The 18,342-nt window shown below is 41.3% G+C and overlaps 1 protein-coding gene across 3 annotated transcripts in view; it reads left to right on the top strand.

Annotated features, from left to right (window-relative positions):
- ZNF462 (zinc finger protein 462) overlaps positions 1–18,342 on the top strand; it is a 182,113-nt gene that overhangs the window by 127,191 nt on the left and 36,580 nt on the right. For all 3 annotated transcript variants that reach the window (XM_069765764.1, XM_069765774.1, XM_069765781.1), the window contains exons 7-8: positions 11,417–11,596; positions 15,624–15,891. In XM_069765764.1, coding sequence (XP_069621865.1) covers positions 11,417–11,596; positions 15,624–15,891 — 448 coding nt within the window. The remainder of the gene's footprint in view (positions 1–11,416; positions 11,597–15,623; positions 15,892–18,342) is intronic.

The following is an 18,342-nucleotide window of genomic DNA, read 5'->3' as shown; positions in this document are numbered from 1 at the left end:
ATGCTGATATGGAGTTAAACAGTTATTCTCATTGAGATAATCCAGAATAACATCCCTCAGAAACCCTTCAAATATTTTACCAACAATAGAGGTTAGACTTACTGGCCTATAATTTCCAGGTTCACTTTTAGAGCCCTTTTTGAATATTGACACCACATTTGCTATGCGCCAGTCCTGCGGAACAGACCCTGTCGCTATAGAGTCACTAAAAATAAGAAATAATGGTTTATCTATTACATTACTTAGTTCTCTTAGTACTCGTGGGTGTATGCCATCCGGACCCGGAGATTTATCTATTTTAATCTTATTTAGCCGGTTTCGCACCTCTTCTTGGGTTAGATTGGTGACCCTTAATATAGGGTTTTCATTGTTTCTTGGGATTTCACCTAGCATTTCATTTTCCACCGTGAATACCGTGGAGAAGAAGGTGTTTAATATGTTAGCTTTTTCCTCGTCATCTACAACCATTCTTTCCTCACTATTTTTTAAGGGGCCTACATTTTCAGTTTTTATTCTTTTACTATTGATATAGTTGAAGAACAGTTTGGGATTAGTTTTACTCTCCTTAGCAATGTGCTTCTCTGTTTCCTTTTTGGCAGCTTTAATTAGCTTTTTAGATAAAGTATTTTTCTCCCTATAGTTTTTTAGAGCTTCAATGGTGCCATCCTGCTTTAATAGTGCAAATGCTTTCTTTTTACTGTTAATTGCCTGTCTTACTTCTTTGTTTAGCCACATTGGGTTTTTCCTATTTCTAGTCCTTTTATTCCCACAAGGTATAAACCGCTTACACTGCCTATTTAGGATGTTCTTAAACATTTCCCATTTATTATCTGTATTCTCATTTCTGAGGATATTGTCCCAGTCTACCAGATTAAGGGCATCTCTAAGCTGTTCAAACTTTGCCTTCCTAAAGTTCAATGTTTTTGTGACTCCCTGACAAGTCCCCCTAGTGAAAGACAGGTGAAACTGCACAATATTGTGGTCGCTATTTCCTAAATGCCCAACCACCTGCAGATTTGTTATTCTGTCAGGTCTATTAGATAGTATTAGGTCTAAAAGTGCTGCTCCTCTGGTTGGATTCTGCACCAATTGTGAAAGATAATTTTTCTTGGTTATTAGCAGAAACCTGTTGCCTTTATGGGTTTCACAGGTTTCTGTTTCCCAGTTAATATCCGGGTAGTTAAAGTCCCCCATAACCAGGACCTCATTATGGGTTGCAGCTTCATCTATCTGCTTTAGAAGTAGACTTTCCATGCTTTCTGTTATATTTGGGGGTTTGTAACAGACCCCAATGAGAATTTTGTTACCATTTTTCCCTCCATGAATTTCAACCCATATGGACTCGACATCCTCATTCCCTTCGCTAATATCCTCCCTTAAAGTGGACTTTAGACAAGACTTTACATAGAGACAAACCCCTCCTCCTCTCCGATTTTTACGATCCTTTCTAAACAGACTGTAACCCTGTAAGTTAACTGCCCAGTCATAGCTTTCATCTAACCATGTCTCGGTTATTCCCACTATGTCAAAGTTACCTGTAGATATTTCTGCTTCTAGTTCTTCCATCTTGTTTGTCAGGCTTCTGGCGTTTGCGAGCATGCAGTTTAGAGGATTTTGTTTTGTTCCAATCTCCTCACTGTGGATTGTTTTAGAAATGTTCTTACCTCCCTTCTGAGTATGTTTTCCTGGGTCGTCTTTGTTCGAGTCTAATGTTTTTCTTCCCGTCCCCTCTTCTTCTAGTTTAACGCCCTCCTGATGAGTGTAGCGAGTCTTCTGGCGAATGTGTGTTTCCCAGGTTTGTTGAGGTGTAGTCCGTCTCTGGCGAGGAGTCCATCATACCAGTAATTCACACCGTGGTCCAGGAATCCAAATCCTTGTTGTCTGCACCATCGTCTTAGCCAGTTGTTTGCATCAAGGATCCTGTTCCATCTCCTGGTGCCATGCCCGTCTACTGGAAGGATAGAAGAAAAAACTACCTGTGCATCCAGTTCCTTTACTTTCTTCCCCAACTCTTCAAAGTCCTTGCAGATTGTCGGTAGGTCCTTCCTTGCCGTGTCATTGGTGCCAACATGTATCAGAAGAAATGGGTGGACGTCCTTGGAGCTGAAGAGCTTTGGTATCCTATCGGTCACATCCTTGATCATCGCACCTGGAAGGCAGCATACTTCTCTTGCAGTTATGTCCGGTCTGAAGATGGCTGCTTCGGTGCCTCTCAGTAGTGAGTCTCCCACCACCACCACTCTTCGTTGCTTCTTGGCTGTACTTTTTGCTGTCACTTGTTGCTGTGTGCCCTTTTCTTTTTTGCTTGCTGGTATTGCTTCATTCTTAGGTGTGCCATCTTCATCCTCTACAAAGATTTGATATCGGTTCTTCAGTTGTGTGGTTGGTGATTTCTCCATGGTCTTCTTGCTTCTTTTGGTCACATGCTTCCACTCATCTGCTTTTGGAGGTTCTCTGACACTTTTTACACCTTCTGTGACCAGTAGAGATGCTTCTGTTCTGTCTAGAAAGTCTTCATTCTCTTTGATGAGTTTCAAAGTTGCTATTCTTTCTTCCAGACCCCGCACCTTTTCTTCTAAAAGGGCCACTAGTCTACACTTCTGACAGGTGAAATTTGATTCTTCTTCTGGTCGATCTGTGAACATGTAGCACATGCTGCAGCTCACCATGTAGGTTGTCACATCTGCCATGTTGCTCCTAGATCCTGCTGACTTGCTGTGTGTTTTCCTTCTTGTGTAATCTACTCAGCCAAGCTCTCTTGCAATAATGTCCTACAGGCAAAAATTAGCCTCCTGAAGCTTGAATCCCTGGTTTGGTGATGCTTTCGAAGCAGCTGGTCCCGGCTGTACCCAACGATCTTCTAGCTTAGGGAGACTTCGCTTCTCCCAGAAGGCACCTGGAATATGCAAATTAGCCTCCTGAAGCTTGAATCCCTGGTTTGGTGATGCTTTCGAAGCAGCTGGTCCCGGCTGTACCCAACGATCTTCTAGCTTAGGGAGACTTCGCTTCTCCCAGAAGGCACCTGGAATATGTAAATTAGCCTCCTGAAGCTTGAATCCCTGGTTTGGTGATGCTTTCGAAGCAGCTGGTCCCGGCTGTACCCAACGATCTTCTAGCTTAGGGAGACTTCGCTTCTCCCAGAAGGCACCTGGAATATGCAAATTAGCCTCCTGAAGCTTGAATCCCTGGTTTGGTGATGCTTTCGAAGCAGCTGGTCCCGGCTGTACCCAACGATCTTCTAGCTTAGGGAGACTTCGCTTCTCCCAGAAGGCACCTGGAATATGCAAATTAGCCTCCTGAAGCTTGAATCCCTGGTTTGGTGATGCTTTCGAAGCAGCTGGTCCCGGCTGTACCCAACGATCTTCTAGCTTAGGGAGACTTCGCTTCTCCCAGAAGGCACCTGGAATATGCAAATTAGCCTCCTTTGATCATTGTGGCCAAAGAGTTCTATTTTAACCTCATCGGTATACAGGACTTGTTTCCAAAATGCATCATGCTTGTTTAGATATTCTTTTGCATAGTTCTGATGCTGAATTATATAGTGAGGATTCAGGAGAGGTTTTCTTCTGATGATGCTTGTATGAAAGCCTGAACAGTAGAACCACGTTTCACAACTCCAGAGGCCGCTAAATCTTTTTGAAGGTATTTTTTAGTCACTCAGAGGTTCTGATTTGCCTCACTAGCAATCCTACGAACAGCTCTTACTGAAATTTTGCTTGGTCTTCCAGACCTTTTCTTGACCTCCTCTGTTCCTGCTGACATTTCTTAATTAAATTTCGAACTAAGGAAAGGGCAACTTGAAAATGCTTTTCTATCTTCTTATAGTCTTCTCCTGCTCTGTGAGCCTCCATCATTTTCATTTTCAGGGTACTAGGCAGCTGCTGTTTTTTTGGCTTAAGGTTAGAGGAGGCTGGGTTTTTATAAAGCTGGGAAATTTGCATAACCTGACCTTTCCTAACCAAGATCGTAAACAAGCCATAACTCGAACCAGCTAATTAAGATCTGAAACCTTGGTCAAATTTATCTGAGCACATAAATCTCCAAGGGTGACTTTTGCATTGGCGCATTTTCCTTTTTGTTATTTTTAACATGTAAAAATGTTTTTTATTTTTACTAAAACACAAAGGAAATGTGTCATCTTTAACTTTAGGCCTTTTAGAGATTATTTAATCTTTAACTTGCTTATCCTTTCACAATAACAGTAATTTTTACCAGAGGTGTCCAAACTTTTACATGCCACTGTAGTTATGTGTTTTATATGCACTTTCCAGGTCATCCCCCCAGCTCCATCACTCTCATTACCTTCTTTTGAGGTCAACACCATCATGCTCTTTCGTCCCCTCTCCCTCAGAGTAACGGTCATATACCGGCCCCCATGCTCACCCACCCACTTCCTGGACCATTTCTCTGCCTGGCTGCCGCACTTCATGTCCTCAGAACTCCCAACCCTTATCCTGGAAGACTTCAACATCCCCATTAACAGCCTCACTTCCACATCTGCATCCCAGCTTCTTTCACTAACCACTTGTCTAGGCCTCTCACAGCTCTCAACCTCTGAGACACACAAAGATGGTAACACCCTTGACCTGGTGTTAGTCCGGCTCTGTTCAATCTCCTACCTAGATAACTCACCGCTTCCCCTCTCGGACCACAACATTCTCTCCTTCACACTCACAATTCCTCGTCCACCCCAGCAGCCTCCTACCTATCACACGTTCAGAAATCTACACGCTATCAACCCTCACACACTTTCAGACTTCCTACACTCATCATTGTCCCCAATCTCTTTTTCCTGTCCTGATCTGGCTGTACATCACTACAATGACACTCTTAGAAGCACCCTGGACCACGTAGCGCCCCTCACCCTCAGAACCTCCAAGCACAGAGTAAAACAGCCCTGGCTCACATCGCAAACCCGATTTCTCCAGCGATGCTCTATGAGTGTTAAACGCTTATGAAGGAAAACTCGCACACCAGAAGACTTCATACACTTCAAATTTATGTTAAAAACCTATAACTCTGCCCTTCACCTCGCCAAATAGACCTACTTCACCACTCTGATCTCCTCTCTATCTAACAACCCCAAGAAACTTTTTGACACCTTTCACTCCCTCCTCAGGCCAAAAGCACAAGCCCCTATCACAGACATTTGTGCTGATGACCTGGCGTCCCACTTTATAGAGAAAATAGATAACATCCATCAGGAAACCCGCTCCCAGATACCAAGCGCAGCAACTCCCATCCCTCCCTGCATTTCCCCTGGCTCACTCTCCACATTCGATCCCATCACAGAAGAAGAAGTCTCCAGGCTCCTCTCTTCTTCTCGTCCGACTACATGCATTACCGACCCCATTCCCTCACATCTCCTCCAGTCTCTCAAGTCGTCACAATTCACCTAACTACAATCTTTGACCCCTTTACCCCCAAGGGTGGTTTGCACATTAATGACCGGGCCAATTTTTACAATTCTGACCACTGTCCCTTTATGAGGTTATAACTCTGGAACGCTTCAACGGATCCCAGTGATTCTGACATTGTTTTCTCGTGACATATTGTACTTCATGATAGTGGTAAAAATTCTTTGAAAGTACCAGCGTTTATTTGTGAAAAAAACAGAAATTTGGCGAAAATTATGAAAATTTCGCAATTTTCCAACTTTGAATTTTTATGCAATTAAATCACAGAGATATGTCACACAAAATACTTAATAAGTAATATTTCCCACATGTCTACTTTACATAAGCACAATTTTGGAACCAAAATTTTTTTTTGTTAGGGAGTTATAAGGGTTAAAAGTTGACCAGCAATTTCTCATTTTTACAACACCATTTTTTTGGGGGGGCCACATCTCATTTGAAGTCATTTTGAGGGGTCTATATGATAGAAAATACCCAAGTGTGACACCATTCTAAAAACTGCACCCCTCATGGTGCTCAAAACCATATTCAAGAAGTTTATTAACCCTTCTGGTGCTTCACAGGAATTTTTGGAATGTTTAAATAAATATGAACATTTAACTTTTTTTCACAAAAAATTTACTTCAGCTCCAATTTGTTTTATTTTACCAAGGGTAACAGGAGAAAATGGACCCCAAAAGTTGTTGTACAATTTGTCCTGAGTACACCGATACTCCATATGTGGGGGTAAACCACTGTTTGGGCGCATGACAGAGCTCGGAAGCGAAGGAGCGCCATTTGACTTTTCAATGCAAAATTGACTGGAATCGAGATGGGACACCATGTTGCGTTTGGAGAGCCCCTGATGTGCCTAAACATTGAAACCCCCCACAAGTGACACCATTTTGGAAAGTAGACCCCCTAGGGAACTTATCTAGAGGTGTGGTGAGCACTTTGACCCACCAAGTGCTTCACAGAAGTTTATAATGCAGAACCGTAAAAATAAAAAATCATATTTTTTCACAAAAATTATATTTTTGCCCCCAATGTTTTATTTTCCTAAGGGTAAGAGAAGAAATTGGACCGCAAAAGTTGTTGTACAATTTGTCCTGAGTACGCTGATACCCCATATGTGGGGGTAAACCACTGTTTGGGCACATGGGAGAGCTCGGAAGGGAAGGAGCGCCGTTTGACTTTTCAATGCAAAATTGACAGGAATTGAGATGGGACGCCATGTTGCGTTTAGAGAGCCACTGATGTGCCTAAACATTGAAACCCCCCACAAGTGACACCATTTTGGAAAGTAGACCCCCTAAGGAACTTATCTAGATGTGTGGTGAGCGCTTTGACCCACCAAGGGCTTCACAGAAGTTTATAATGCAGAGCCGTAAAAATAAAACAAAAAATTTTTCCCACAATTATTTTTTTAGCCCCCAGTTTTGTATTTTCCCGAGGATAACAGGAGAAATTGGACCCCAAAATTTGTTGTCCAATTTGTCCTGAGTGCGATTATACACAATATGTGGGGGAACCACTGTTTGGGTGCATGGGAGGGCTCGGAAGGGAAGGAGCTCCATTTGGAATGCAGACTTAGCTGGAATGGTCTGCAGGTGTCACATTGCATTTGCAGAGCCCCTAATGTACCTAAACAGTAGAAACCCCCCACAAGTGACACCATTTTGGAAAGTAGACCCCCTAAGGAACTTATCTAGATGTGTGGTGAGCGCTTTGACCCACCAAGGGCTTCACAGAAGTTTATAATGCAGAGCCGTAAAAATAAAACAAAAATTTTTTCCCACAAAAATTATTTTTTAGCCCCCAGTTTTGTATTTTCCCAAAGGTAACAGGAGAAATTGGACCCCAAAAGTTGTTGTCCTATTTGTCCTGAGTACGCTGATACCCCATATGTTGGGGTAAACCCCTGTTTGGGCACACGGGAGAGCTCGGAAGGGAAGGAGCACTGTTTTACTTTTTCAACGCAGAATTGGCTGGAATTGAGATCGGACGCCATGTCGTGTTTGGAGAGCCCCTGATGTGCCTAAACAGTGGAAACCCCCCAATTATAACTGAAACCCTAATCCAAACACACCCCTAACCCTAATTCCAACAGTAACCCTAACCACACCTCTAACCCTGACACACCCCTAACCCCAATCCCAACCCTATTCCCAACTGTAAATGTAATCTAAACCCTAACCCTAACTTTAGCCCCAACCATAACTGTAGCCCCAACCCTAACCCTAACCCTAGCCCAAACCCTAGCCCTAACCCTAGCCCTAATGGGAAAATGGAAATAAATACATTTTTTTAATTTTTCCCTAACTAAGGGGGTGATGAAGGGGGGTTTGATTTACTTTTATAGCGAGTTTTTTAGCGGATTTTTTTGATTGGCAGCCGTCACACACTGAAAGACGCTTTTTATTGCAAAAAATATTTTTTGCGTTACCACATTTTGAGAGCTATAATTTTTCCATATTTTGGTCCACAGAGTCATGTGAGGTCTTGTTTTTTGCGGGACGAATTGATGTTTTCATTGGCAACATTTTCGGTCACGTGACATTTTTTGATCGCTTTTTATTCCGATTTTTGTGAGACAGAATGACCAAAAACCAGCTATTCATGAATTTCTTTTTGGGGAGGCGTTTATACCGTTCCGCGTTTGGTAAAATTGATAAAACAGTTTTATTCTTCGGGTCAGTACAATTACAGCGACACCTCATTTATATAATTTTTTTATGTTTTGTCGCTTTTATACAATAAAAACTACGGTATTTTACAGAAAAAATTATTATTTTTGCATCAATTTATTATCAGGACTATAACTTTTTTATTTTTTTGCTGATGATGCTGTATGGTGGCTCGTTTTTTGCGGGACAAGATGACGTTTTCAGCGGTACCATGGTTATTTATATCTGTCTTTTTGATCGCGTGTTATTCCACTTTTTGTTCGGCGGTATGATAATAAAGCGTTGTTTTTTGCCTCGTTTTTTTTTTTTTTTCTTACTGTGTTTACTGAAGGGGTTAACTAGTGGGCCAGTTTTATGGGTTGGGTCGTTACGGACGCGGCGATACTAAATATGTGTACTTTTATTGTTTTGTTTTTTTTTATTTAGATGAAGAATTGTATTTATGGGAATAATATTTTTTTTTTCATTATTAAGGAATATTTTTTTTTATTTTTTTTTACACATTTGGAAATTTTTTTTTTAACTTTTTTATTTTGTCCCAGGGGGGGACATCACAGATCAATGATCTGACAGTTTGCATAGCACTCTGTCAGATCACTGATCTGACTTACAGTGCTGCAGGCTTCACAGTGCCTGCTCTGAGCAGGCTCTGTGAAGCCACCTCCCTCCCTGCAGGACCCGGATCCGCGGCCATCTTGGATCCGGGGCTGGAGCAGGCAGGGAGGGAGGTAAGACCCTCGCAGCAACGCGATCACATTGCGTTGCTGCGGGGGGCTCAGGGAAGCCCGCAGGCAGTCCCCTCCCTGCGGGAAGCTTCCCTATACCGCCGGCACATCGCGATCATCTTTGATCGCGGTGTGCCAGGGGTTAATGTGCCGGGGCGGTCCGTGACCGCTCCTGGCACATAGTGCCGAATGTCAGGTGCGATAAACAGCTGACACCCGGCCGCGATCGGCGGCGCTTCCCCCGTGAGCGCTGCCGATCGCATATGACGTGCTATCCCGTCGGTGGTCATAGGGGCCCACCCCACCTCGACGGGATAGTACGTCTAATGTCAGAAAGGGGTTAATCTCTCCCTCTCCTCTAGCATTTTCCCCTCCTCCTTCAAACACTATCAATACTCCATTACTAAAGAAACCCGCCCTCGACCCATCATGCACAAACAACTACTGACCAGTTTCCAATCTCCCCTTCATCTCTAAACTCTTGGAGCGCCTCGTCTACTCCCGCCTTACCCGTTACCTCTCCACTCATTCCCTCCTAGACCCTTCACAGTCCAGTTTCCGCCCCTACATTCGACAGAAACGGCATTCATCAAAGTGATCAATGACCTTCTGACAGCAAAATGTAATGGTGACCACTCTCTGCTCATTCTTCTCGACCTTTCTGCAGCTTTCGACACTCTTGACCTCCCTCTCCTACTCTCTAGACTCCAGTCACTAGGCATTAAGGACACTGCTCTCTCCTGGTTCTCCTCCTCTCTTTCTGACCGCTCTTTCAGTGTTCTGTTCTCTGGCTCCACTTCATCTCCTCTTCCTCTCACTGTTGGGGTACCTCAGGGCTCAGTCCTTGGCCCCTTCTCTTCTCCCTCTACACAGCCCCAATTGGACAGACCATCAGCAGATTTGGCCTTCAGTACCATCTTTATGCTGATGACACACAACTATACACGTCATCCCCTGACCTTACCCCCGCTGTACTACAGAACGCCACTGACTGTCTGTCTGCAGTCTCCAACATCATGTCCGCTCTCTATCTGAAACTCAACCTGTCTGGGTGTTATGTTTGACTCCGATCTCTCCTTCACCTCCCATATACAATCTCTTGCCCGCTCATGCCACTTACACCTAAAGAACATCTCTAGAATACGTCCTTTTCTCACCATGGAAACAACAAAAACCCTCACTGTCGCCCTGATCCACTCCCGCCTGGACTACTGCAATGCTCTACTAATTGGCCTTCCCCTTACTCGACTTTCACCTCTCCAGTCTATCCTTAATGCAGCAGCCAGGGTTGTCCATCTAGCTAATCGTTACTTGGACGCGTCCGCTCTTTGCCAGTCGTTACACTGGCTGCCCATTCATTACAGGACACAATTCAAAGTACTTGTTCTCACCCACAAAGCTCTCCACAGTGTGGCACCCCCTTACATCTCCTCCCTCATTTCGGTCTATCGGCCTAACCAACCGCTGCACTCTGCAAACGACTTTTGACTAACCTCTGCACTAATCCGTACCTCACACTCCCGACTCCAAGACTTCTCCCGCGCTGCGCCAATCCTCTGGAATGCTCTACCCCAAGGTATTAGGACCATCCACAATTTACATAGTTTTAGGCGCTCCCTCAAAACACATTTGTTCAGAGCGGCCTACCACGTTCCCTAATCAAAGTCATTTTATGTTTGTGTGTGTGTAGCCCATTCACTATCCCAATCTATCCCCCACCCCCTGAAGATGGCTGGACATTCACTGTAAATACTTAATTGTAAATACACACCTGTACTTTGCATCTCCCGCACCTCATTGTAGATTGTAAGCTCTCAGGAGCAGGGTCATCTTAGGCTACGTTCACATTTGCGCCGCTCCCGGCTGCGTCGGGCGCAGCCGCGGCGACGCACGCGCCATGCGCCCCTATATTTAACATGGGGGCGCATGGACATGCGTTGCATTTGCGTTTTGCGATGCATGCGTCGCTGCAGCGCATGCGTCAGGGCGCAGGGAACGCTGCATGATGCAGTTTTTCCTGCGCCCAAAACCATGCAAAAAGCGACGCATGCGTCGCAAAACGCAGCGTTTGTGCATGCGTTCATATTTGCGTTGTGCGTTACGTCGCCGACGCAGCGCCGCACAACGCAAATGTGAACGTAGCCTTATTTTGCTTTAATTATTGTATTGCTAATGTTATTACTTATGACTGTTGTGTTTGAAACTGTTATGCTGTAAAGCGCTGCGGAATATGTTACCGCTATATAAATAAAGATTATTATTATTATTAGTTATGACAGACAATATCCCTAAAGTGATATCAAATAGTATACAGTAAAAAAGAAAGGTTCAATGCACATGAACAGACAATATGTAATGCAGTAGCAAGAGAATATAAAAGAGATACATAATAACACTGTGCAATAAATTGCTATGTGCAGAGTCACAAAGGTAAATAGTCCCACAGGAAAAGCATCACAAGGGAATGAGATCCCACGTCATCAAAATGAAAGAATCAATTACAAAAAGTGTAACAATACCTAATAGAGATGCGACTTTCTAGATACAGTAGATCTTGGGAATCCCATTTATATAAGTTTCAGTTAATATTCTTGCTTATTAATTTTAGGTGAACATGGCTACAAATGCTCGTTTTGCCCAGTAACAACAATGACAATCAGCCAGTTAAAGGATCATTCAATAAGCGTTCATGAAAAAGCACTTACGTTGCCAAAAGTGCGCAGTCTGCTTCCTAATGGCCCACGTGCTAAGCAAAGCTCACGGATTGGAAAGGACTCTAGACTACTTGGTAAGGACTCTCATAAAGTGATGTCACACTGCTTTGCTTATAATTCTGTATTTTGAGTATGCATTATTGCTATAATCAAAAAAAGAGCCTGGAATACCGTGAAGTAAGGAGATTCACAAGAGCTCCCATCCAGTGGTCACAGATTACTAGCTAATGTCCTGCAAATCTCTAATATTAAATATAAAAAAAGTAATGCCTATGTACAGTGCAGACCAAAAGTTTGGACACACCTTCAAGACTATGCCAAGAGTGTGCAAAGCAGTCATCAAAGCAAAAGGTGGCTACTTTGAAGAACCTAGAATATAAGATGGTATATAAATGGTATAGTCTCTAACTGGGTCGCTGTGACCAGTGGGGTACCGCAGGGGTCAGTATTGGGACCTGTTCTCTTCAACATATTCATTAATGATCTGGTAGAAGGTTTACACAGTAAAATATCGATATTTGCAGATGATACAAAACTATGTAAAGCAGTTAATACAAGAGAAGATAGTATTCTGCTACAGATGGATCTGGATAAGTTGGAAACTTGGGCTGAAAGGTGGCAGATGAGGTTTAACAATGATAAATGTAAGGTTATACACATGGGAAGAGGGAATCAATATCACCATTACACACTGAACGGGAAACCACTGGGTAAATCTGACAGGGAGAAGGACTTGGGGATCCTAGTTAATGATAAACTTACCTGGAGCAGCCAGTGCCAGGCAGCAGCTGCCAAGGCAAACAGGATCATGGGGTGCATTAAAAGAGGTCTGGATACACATGATGAGAGCATTATACTGCCTCTGTACAAATCCCTAGTTAGACCGCACATGGAGTACTGTGTCCAGTTTTGGGCACCGGTGCTCAGGAAGGATATAATGGAACTAGAGAGAGTACAAAGGAGAGCAACAAAATTAATAAAGGGGATGGGAGAACTACAATACCCAGATAGATTAGCGAAATTAGGATTATTTAGTCTAGAAAAAAGACGACTGAGGGGCGATCTAATAACCATGTATAAGTATATAAGGGGACAATACAAATATCTCGCTGAGGATCTGTTTATACCAAGGAAGGTGACGGGCACAAGGGGGCATTCTTTGCGTCTGGAGGAGAGAAGGTTTTTCCACCAACATAGAAGAGGATTCTTTACTGTTAGGGCAGTGAGAATCTGGAATTGCTTGCCTGAGGAGGTGGTGATGGCGAACTCAGTCGAGGGGTTCAAGAGAGGCATGGATGTCTTCCTGGAGCAGAACAATATTGTATCATACAATTATTAGGTTCTGTAGAAGGACGTAGATCTGGGTATTTATTATGATGGAATATAGGCTGAACTGGATGGACAAATGTCTTTTTTCGGCCTTACTAACTATGTTACTATGTTACTATGTAAGACATAATTTCAGTTGTTTCACACTTTTTAGTTAAGTATATAATTCCACATGTGTTAATTCATAGTTTTGATGCCTTCAGTGTGAATTTACAATTTTCATAGTCATGAAAATACAGAAAAATCTTTAAATGAGAAGGTGTGTCCAAATTTTTGGTCTGTACTGTATGTGTAAAGCAGCACGGTGGCTCAGTGGATAGCACTGCAGCCTTACAGTGCTGGGGTCCTGGGGTCTAATCCCACCAAGGACAACATCTGCAAGGAATTCATATGTTCTCCCTTGTTTGTGTGGGTTTCCTCCGGGTACTCCGGTTTCCTCCCACATTTCAAAGACATACTGATAGGGAATCTAGATTGTGAGCCCCAATGGGGACAGTAATGATAATGTCTGTATAATAAATATGATAATGTAACTTATATAGCGCTATATAAGTGAGTAAAATAAATGTATTGAATTATTTATTCTGTGCTGATCGCCAATTACATCTGTATTACGGCGCACAGCTCCATTTACATTTCTGCTAGGAGATGCTTGGAGATTTCAGTGTAAAGGCCCGTAGAATTGTTAATGCAGCTTTGGACTATAATGCCTTATGTAACTCATTCTTACTAGGTAAATATGTATGTAAATTAGGCGTATATAAACTACAAAGGGTTTATATGTTTATCTGAGTACACTTATGTCGGACTCCAAGAGCAGCTCTTTGTGGACAGCAAGTACCAGTCGTACATTTGTCCTTAATGTAGTGGGAAGTCTAGATTGTGCCATATAAATAAGACATTTGCATGGAGAAGAATTAACTCATCTTAGTGTTAGAAGCACTTTACTCACAGGTAATTCTAGATCTTGCATAACAATAAATGATAGAAAGCTTAGTAATGTGCTGGTGAAAGCTATTTTATTATCGCCATAAGCAGCCTAAGCAAACAGCATTTTTATGAAGGTCAGATCTAAATGATTACAATACAGGATTGCATAGAACTGCAATAAAGGACGTTCAGGCAAGGAAATAGTGAGCCAATACATGTTTGCTGGCATGTAAGAACCTGATTGTTCAGAACTGGAAATTCTCTTGGTTTAGCCATTTTCCAGAGAGTAGTCAATAAGATATCATTTTTACATGCAGACTTGTAGACTAACCCACACCCTAGGTTTAGACAAGAACTTCTTTGGTATATCAGTTAATTTATTGCACAAAATTCATCAAAATTGCATTGAAAAAATTGACATTTTGTGGATAGTCGCAAGAAGATGGCCATTATGTATAATATTTAATGAAAAAAAATCTGTTAATATAGTCTGGGTTAGGAGTCATACTTTATAGCATGAGTTGATACAGATAGGGCATCGATGGGAGGAGTTTGTAATTAAAAAACAAACAAACAATGAGAATCCATACGGATTAAAAAAGAAGCTATATTTACCACCGAAATCAAGTCAAGTTGCGATACTTACCATTAATTTCTGGGGAAGTGGAAATCATGACATCCCAACCACCAGCCACGAAATCGTGCAAAACCTCAGTGACTTCAGCGGTCAGGTCACAGGTAGTCATGAAGTTATCGCTTCCAGCCCGGTGGAGATCATTGGAGTGGCAGAGCTGGTGCAGGGTGGGCAAATTTATGTGGTAAGATTGGATTTTGTATTTTTTTTATCCTGATGGCTGCAGAAAACCCTTTTTAATCATAATCATATGATTTCTGCATAAGTGCAAAATAATTGGAGTACTTGTATTTCCTGTGTATAAGTATAGATTGAAGATCACTATAGCTTGAAACCCAGGCGTTATTTCTTCCATTACTGTTCTTAGGCATGAGCCTCATGTGTGTAATGAAATATCGTCCCCTTATGAATGGTATTACTAATGGTAATATACAGTTACGTCCATATATATTTGGACAGAGACAACATTTTTTAATTTTGGTTATAGACATTACCACAATGAATTTTAAACAACACAATTCAGATGCAGTTGAAGTTCAGACTTTCAGCTTTCATTTGAGGGTATCCACATTAAAATTGGATGAAGGGTTTAGGGGTTTCAGCTCCTTAACATGTGCCACCCTGTTTTTAAAGGGTGGCACATGTTAAGGAGCTGAAACTCCTAAACCCTTCATCCAATTTTAATGTGGATACCCTCAAATGAAAGCTGAAAGTCTGAACTTCACCTGCATCTGAATTGTTTAAAATTCATTGTGGTAATGTCTATAACCAAAATTAGAAAAATGTTGTTTGTGTCCAAATATATATGGATGTAACTGTACTATGTCTGAGCAGTCAAATCAATCTTGTGATAATTACCACAAGTGTATTTTTCTTCCTCCGTGGCCATATATTAGTAAATTAGCAGTATATTTTTATATCCAGGTCCATTCATACAAAGTAATTATCATACACATAAGAACAGTTGCTAGCCTTAATAGCGATAAATGCCGTATGTAACAAAATAATAGCCATTTTTATTGGCTATCATTTTACTTTATTGTCCTGAAGATTCATGAGTTGCATAGAGGCTCTGGGTAATATTCGACTTGCATAAAGCGACTTTTCACTGCGTTGCCATATTTTTTTGTGGTTTGGTAATTGTTAATGCGTTTGCGCTGGTAGCTTTGTAAGTTAATCTTTGACCTTCTTCGTTTTGTCATTCCCAGAATCATCATATTTTGAGCCACCAGATGTTCAGCAGCAGCTCAATCATTACCAGTCAGCTGCTCAAGCCAGAAATAACAGCAACAATAGTCCTACTCCTCTTCCTGTGGCCAATGCTGTCCCTGAGCTAAACGAGGAAGCTGTCCTTAACTGTGAATTTTGTGACTTTTCTTCTGGTTACATCCAGAGCATTCGTCGTCATTATCGAGACAAACATGGGGGAAAGAAGCTATTTAAGTGCAAAGATTGCTCTTTTTATACATGCTACAAGTAAGAAAAAAAACACTGCATTGTCATATTTGTGCTACTATTAATTAGATCTGTGCAGCCTAATGATTTAGATCCGATGTCCAAAGTTGATAAAGTATCTTCCTAACCCCATGCTTATAGAGTAAAGACACAATATACAGTATATGTTTTCTTAATTCTGCTACATTGCAACTTCTTAGAGACGACTACCGCAAACAGCATTAAGAATTGCCTTCTAAAGGATTTGTCCTCTGAAAGACAGGATGCACATTGTATGGTGGAACTAAAATCTGTCATCTTTCCTGACATGACTTTATTAGTAAATAGTTGTATCTTCATTTTAACAATTCTACGACATCTTTCCTTATAGATGTGGTGTAGTTCTTCTGATATTCCTACTAGAAGTATATAGATACATTGACAACTGAGTGTTACTAGTTGGGTGAAGTGAGGGGTCCCTGCACACTGTGACAGTGTCCGACCAGTGCTGACACTGATTGACCTGGCACACCACTTTGACAGGAGGACAGTAAGGGAATCTGCACACATTGAGTATTTGGATTCTGAACTTTCTGCACCATTTCCGCATCTCTTGACAGGAAAAAAGTATTGGCAAAAACATGCGGTTTTATCGTGTTTATACATGCTTTTTTCACCTGTGTTTTTCTAGCGTTTTTTGGAAAGCAATGGATGATATACAGCTGATAATAGATAGAAATAGTCAGATAATAGATATTATATCGACAGACATATAATTGCACAACCCCCAACATATTAAAAAATTGCACGCTGTGGAGCTTATTGGACAGATTTTTATGATTAAATAAATAAATGAAAAAAGAAAACAACTTGGGGTTCCCCCCTATTTTCAATAACCAGCAAAGGTAAAGCACACCACTGGGGGCTGATATAAGGCTGGGAAGGTCAATTGTTATTGTGTCCTTCCTAGCCTAAAAATACCAGCTCTCAGCCACCCCAGGAGTAGAGCATCATATGAGATGCGCCAATTCTAGTACTTCGTGAATGGGAATTGTCCAAAATCACAGCTAACAATGACTGGTGTTAGTAATAGAGAGGTGTCTATCAGATACCCCCATTGCAACCCCAGTAATTAAAAATACAAAAACACACAACAAAAAACTTTATTTGAAATCCACTCCCCAACACATTCTCTGGCTCAGAATTGTTTTTTTTTTTTTAAAGCCAGGTCCATCATAGTCTAAGGAATCCTGCATGGCTTTTTTGTTTAAATAAATTGGTGAACCAGGGAATGTGTGGGGGAGTGTTTTTTTTATTTTAATTAAAGTTTTTTGTGTGTGTTTTTATGGGTGCATCTAATGGGGCAACTTCTCAGGTGTCTGGAGGCTGGTATTTTTGGGTTAGGAAGGGCCCAATAACCATGGACCTTCTCAGCCTTATAATATCAGTCTTTAGCAGTCTACTTTACCTTTACTGGTTATCAAAAATAGGGGAGACCCCACATCGTTTTTTTCATTTGTTTATTTAATAAAAAAAACTGTCCAATAAGCTCTACTGGGTGAAATGTTATAATATGTTGAGGGGTTGTGCAATTATATGCCTGTCACTCTATATGTCCGAATGTCTATGTCTCACGCTCTTTATATGTCTGTCTATAGGTTTGTCTCTATCTATTAATATTCATTAGCTATGTCTCGCTATTATCTCTATTGATCAGACAAAAAAAGGAGTCTCTCTTCTCCAATGATTAATGTGAAAATCCTTTACAACACATTATTTCAAAGGGATATACATATTAACACCATTTAAAAATACAAAATAGGGGTATGTGTAGGAAGCAGATAACTGACCCACCACATTAGTTGCAAATATAAAACGTATATGTTTACACACATATAATATAAATACCATTTAAATAATGAATGGTAGTGTGATGCATAGAGTAAATAGATATACCATGTATATATAGAAGCAAAAGAAAGTCAATAGGGTGTGTGCAAATAATGCTACAAGGTGTGAGAGTATAAAGGAGAATTTAGCCAGTGCAAAGAAATGAGTAGATCAAGGTGCAAACTCAAATAACTACAACAAATAACCATGATATGTTTAATGGAAAACAATGCAGGAGAATAGTTACCACATGAATGTGCCCCAGGGACACACGGGGGACATTTGACTCTCATATTGACAGTGAGGCCCAAATAGGTTATTATTATCTATTTCTATAGCATTCATTGCTGTCTAAAAACACGTGCAAAACAACACTAGAAATAAGCAATAATTTTTATACCTACGTTTTTGTAGCATTTTTGATTGATTTCATTGAAGTCAGTGGGTGGAAAAAAAAGAATTGATTTGAAACTGCACCAAATCTGCAAGTCACAAATAAGCAATGTGTGCATGACATTTCAGGATTCTCATTCACTTTGCTGGCGTCAGAATACCTTTCAGGGTTTGTGACAAATCTGCACAAAAAATTGGCAAAATTTCAAC

The sequence above is a fragment of the Ranitomeya imitator genome, chromosome 1 (assembly GCF_032444005.1).
Source record: "Ranitomeya imitator isolate aRanImi1 chromosome 1, aRanImi1.pri, whole genome shotgun sequence".
Taxonomy (NCBI): Eukaryota; Metazoa; Chordata; class Amphibia; order Anura; family Dendrobatidae; genus Ranitomeya; species Ranitomeya imitator.
Note: the sequence above shows the minus strand (reverse complement) of the source record. Positions and strands in the feature narration are given on the sequence as shown.